General features: G+C 35.9%; 1 protein-coding gene across 2 annotated transcripts in view; it reads left to right on the top strand.

Moving 5' to 3' along the window:
- Positions 1–4,459, top strand: part of frmd4bb (FERM domain containing 4Bb) — a 72,331-nt gene that overhangs the window by 57,560 nt on the left and 10,312 nt on the right. For both annotated transcript variants that reach the window (XM_016513681.1, XM_016513682.1), the window contains exons 13-17: positions 485–623; positions 1,638–1,776; positions 2,054–2,187; positions 2,859–2,975; positions 3,576–3,804. In XM_016513681.1, coding sequence (XP_016369167.1) covers positions 485–623; positions 1,638–1,776; positions 2,054–2,187; positions 2,859–2,975; positions 3,576–3,804 — 758 coding nt within the window. The remainder of the gene's footprint in view (positions 1–484; positions 624–1,637; positions 1,777–2,053; positions 2,188–2,858; positions 2,976–3,575; positions 3,805–4,459) is intronic.

Consider the following 4,459-nt stretch of genomic DNA (forward strand, 5'->3'; position numbering starts at 1 on the left):
CAGATCTTCTTTATGCACCAAGAGCTTGTAACACTCCAAAGAGAAAGGAAAACTTGAAATCGCATCATATGACCCCTTTAACGCTTCTCATAGCTATGTGAAAATAAGTGTATAATTGTAATAATTCATTGTTGGAGCTGAGCTGAATGAGAGAGAGAGAGAGAGAGAGATGCAGAGCGTGTGCAGAGCAGGGGGACGCGAGGAACCGTATTAAGAACCGCTGCTTTAGAACATGAATCCATTAGAATCGTTAGAAGACAGAATCGCGATTCTGATATGAACAGATTTTTACGTGCTCCTTTAGTTTTCTCTTCCTCTTCTCTAAAGCAGCGCATGGCCTCGCCCCCAAAAAATGTCTTAATATGCAATGTGTTAGTTGCTATTTTTACAGTGTAAATTCAAGTATTTTCCAGTTTCCTCTCTGAATGTGTTCCAGTGACCATGCTGCATGTGTGTGTGTGTGTGTGTGTGTGTGTGCCTGCAGGCGAACAGTGACTAAACGCACATTTGGTCAGACGGGACTGGTGATCCACACTTGGTATGCCAGTCACTCATTGATCAAAACCATCTGGGTCATGGCCATCAGCCAACATCAGTTCTACCTGAACAGGAAACAGAGCAAGGTAAGTCAGCATACACACATGACCAATGAGGTCTGATCTATCAGACTGCTCATATATACTTACATCTATAAGAGAACAGTAGGTTCATATGGATTGACAAGATTCAAATCCAAAAAGTTACATCAGGCGTTACACCATTCCAGAATTATGAAACATTTCCTGTTCTTAATAATAGTCGCTCTACACCCACTGTCTTCTGTCTTGTGTTTCAGAAATATTCATGTTTTCAGGTTTGAGCTTTTTCATCTAAAATTAGGAATTGTAAAAAACAAACGCTTGTGTAACCCATAGGACAGAAAGATCACAAATCATTTTTTTAACCCTTCGAAATAATAGCCAGGAAAAAAAGTTTTTTGAAATTATTATACATTATATTGAACTTTTAGACAAAACAATTGTTTAAAAATCTACAAAAAAAGGTTTTTATGGCTCATATAGTATGATATAGTGAGAATATGTGACCCTGGAGCACAAAACCAGTCTTAAGTCGCTGGGGTATATTTGTAGCAATAGCCAACAATACATTGTATGGGTCAAAATTATCGATTTTTCTTTTATGCCAAAAATCATTAGGATATGAAGTAAAGATCATGTTCCATTAAGATATTTTGTAAATTTCCTACCGTAAATATATCAAAACTTAATTTTTGATTAGTAATATGCATTGCTAAGAACTTCATTTGGACAACTTTAAAGGCGATTTTCTCAATATTTTGATGTTTTTGCACCCTCAGATTCCAGATTTTCAAATAGTTGTATCTCGACCAAATATTGTTCTATTCCTAACAAACCATACATCAATGGAAAGCATATTTATTCAGCTTTCAGATGATGTATAAATATCAATTTTGAAAAATTTACACTTAAGACAGGTTTTGTGGTCCAGGGTCACATATGTATTTTATTCTCAAGGAGGAAGTTAGCAAGTTTTGATGTTGATCATGGAGAGGCCTTACATAGCAGACTTTATAGGGTTAATATAAAATCCTATATCCTATTTATATCAATTAACAGGCAAAAATCACCACGGCCAGGAGTTTAGGAGACATCGCGGCTGACCTGACAGAGAACGGAGCATCAAAGATGAACAAACTGAGCGCAGGAGTAAAAAATCAGCTCATCATGGCCAGTAACGGGAGTCTGGTTTCAACAGGTACATGAGCTCTGATCTGATCCTCAGGATAGTTGAGTCAGCCTCTGTTTATCCATGTGTCAACATACTTCCACAGATATCCGTTCACATATTTAGCGTTGCTCAGATGGATTATTTTCCTCTTATTTGTGTTGCTTCCTCTCAAACCTTTTCTTTCCTTGTAGACTTCGCGGAATGTCATTGAAGTTCATTGTACTTTAAATAGTCTTGATTTCATCTCTTTTTTTTATTGCCTGCCATAATGAATGCATGCACTATTTTATGCATTATTTCACAGGTTCGGCTGACTCTGAAATGAACGACGACCAGAAAAAAGAGAAACTCGCCGAGCTGAGAAAGAAAGAGAGAGAGATCCAGGATACACTTAGCCAAAAACTGACAGAGCTGAAGGAAATATGCCTGCGGGAGGCTGTAAGAGCAAACTAGTCCATTATACATTATGTTGTGATCACATTATTACATAGCAAGTCTAATAAATAACACAACTGTCAATATACTATGTATTAAAATAGTTATATTGAGAATTAATTTATATTTTAGACAAATTTAGTTTGATTGTATATATTTTTAAAGAAATCAATATTTTTATAAATTGGTCAAAAGTGACAGTAAAGACATGTATAGTTACAAAAGATTTCTATTTCAATGCATCAAAGAATAGAAAATTCTATTTTCTTTCTATTTCTTAGATCAAAAAAGATTTCTATTTTGATTCCTCAAAGAATCCTTGAAAAATGTATCATTGTTTCTATCACAGGAATAAATTACATTTCAAAATATATTACAATAGAAAACAATATTCACAATATTACTGTTTTTACTATATTAAAAACATTTTAAAAATTTTAAAGATTTACAATATGATTTTTCATCTCACATTCTCATTATGCTCGCAGTAAATGAGAATGAGATTCCCCCCCCCCATTGCATTAATGAAAATGAAATCATACTGGCCCTAATTGGTTTCATTTTCTTTATGCAAATTATTTATTATTTTCTTCTTTTAATTTTGAGGTGAAATATGACCCACGCTTGTTCTTTGTGACTTTCACCCATATACAGTATGTTTTATCTGCTTTCAGGAACTCACTGGCAAACTCCCAAAAGAGTATCCCCTCATCAAAGGCGAAACCCCTCCTCATGTTCGGAGGAGAGTCGGGACGGCCTTCAAATTGGATGACCTTTTCCCATATAATGAGGTTAGTGTGAAACACTGCCACACAACAATGTTGCCAAGTCGAGGACTGAATAATATATCAGACACTGGGGGTTTGGCACTATTGCTATAAGGCTGTCCTGAGCTGGTCAAATGCCAACATGCCATTTTTAGCTCACGTGTGTCAGTATGTTGAATGACTGATCTTCCTCTAGTGTTTGTCCATTATCACCTGTAAGATTTTAGCTGCCAAATAATTCCAGGATGTGGCCTCGTATTGGAGATCAAGCTTTGGAAAGAGACGCTTGTTTTTTTTTTACAAAGAATTCTGTTTATTGATTCGTGGTTTCAACCACTGGTGATGATTGAGAACAAACCTAGGATATATTTGTTTTAGGTTGCGTCCTTAAAGACCCCATGAGATCATGATGGGTTATTTTTTATGGGTTATAATTCATCTGTATTCGCTTTGAGGCAATCTACATGTTAGTATACTCAGAAAACGTGACGAAAAAGCATCTTTTTGCATTTTGGAAAACGGACCACAAATATTGATGACTCTTCTCACTCGTACCGACAGACAGATTTATGAATAGAATACAAAATAATCAACATTGTTTTGAATGGCAATCTTTCTTCCTAGGATCCATACCTCAGAAATTTGGAGAGCCGCTTTGCGTTGCAGCAGAAAATCGTGGAGGCGGCCAAGAAGCTCGCTGCTGAGCCTGACATCTTTAAATTAGTGAGGAAAAAAAGGAGGAGGAACTGTCTGGACGCCATGCAAAAGCTGCAGGAGATCGAAGATGAAATGAACCAATACAGACTGAAGAAAGGGCAGAAACCCACACAGAGAGCTTCTGTGATCATAGCCGGTATGTGGCTCATCGCAGGTCAAGGACACAATGTCAATTGTAAAAAACAAAAACAAAAAAATAGATTTTTACATTTTTTACTTGCATGCATGAAACATCTTGACCTAATCTTTAGTCATACCATCATTCTTTATTTAGAATAGTTTTAACACTTTATCCCTTGTCAAAAAGAAGTGTGCTGAATTGTATTGAATGTGCACTTCAAGTGTAGTATATTCAAATTTTAAAAGTATATTTTTAAGAAACTGTATGTGCAGATAATATAATATCAATTAAATAAAAGGCCACTTAAAGTGACTTAAAGAGAGATATAGTGCATTTTATAATACTGTCATTATGTTTTACTTAAAGGGGTCCTATTATGCTTTTTCACTTTTTCAACTTTAGTTAGTCTGTAATGTTGCTGTTTGAGCATAAAAAAGATCTGCAAAGTTACAAAGCTCAAAGTCCCATTCAAAAGGAGATATTTTATTTAACGTTATATCACTGTGTCGGAGACACGCTAGCTTTCCCAAGGCAGACAAAGTTAGAGTGGTTACAATCATCCGGGTTTAAATCGCGCTCAAATTGATTAGATTTTTTGACGCAATATTTACATTGAAGCTCGCAGGCGGCTATGGTAAGGGGCATGACATTTCCCGACCAGGCGCAGAGT

Source organism: Sinocyclocheilus rhinocerous, unplaced genomic scaffold (assembly GCF_001515625.1).
Source record: "Sinocyclocheilus rhinocerous isolate Xijiao unplaced genomic scaffold, SAMN03320098_v1.1 scaffold776, whole genome shotgun sequence".
NCBI lineage: Eukaryota > Metazoa > Chordata > Actinopteri > Cypriniformes > Cyprinidae > Sinocyclocheilus > Sinocyclocheilus rhinocerous.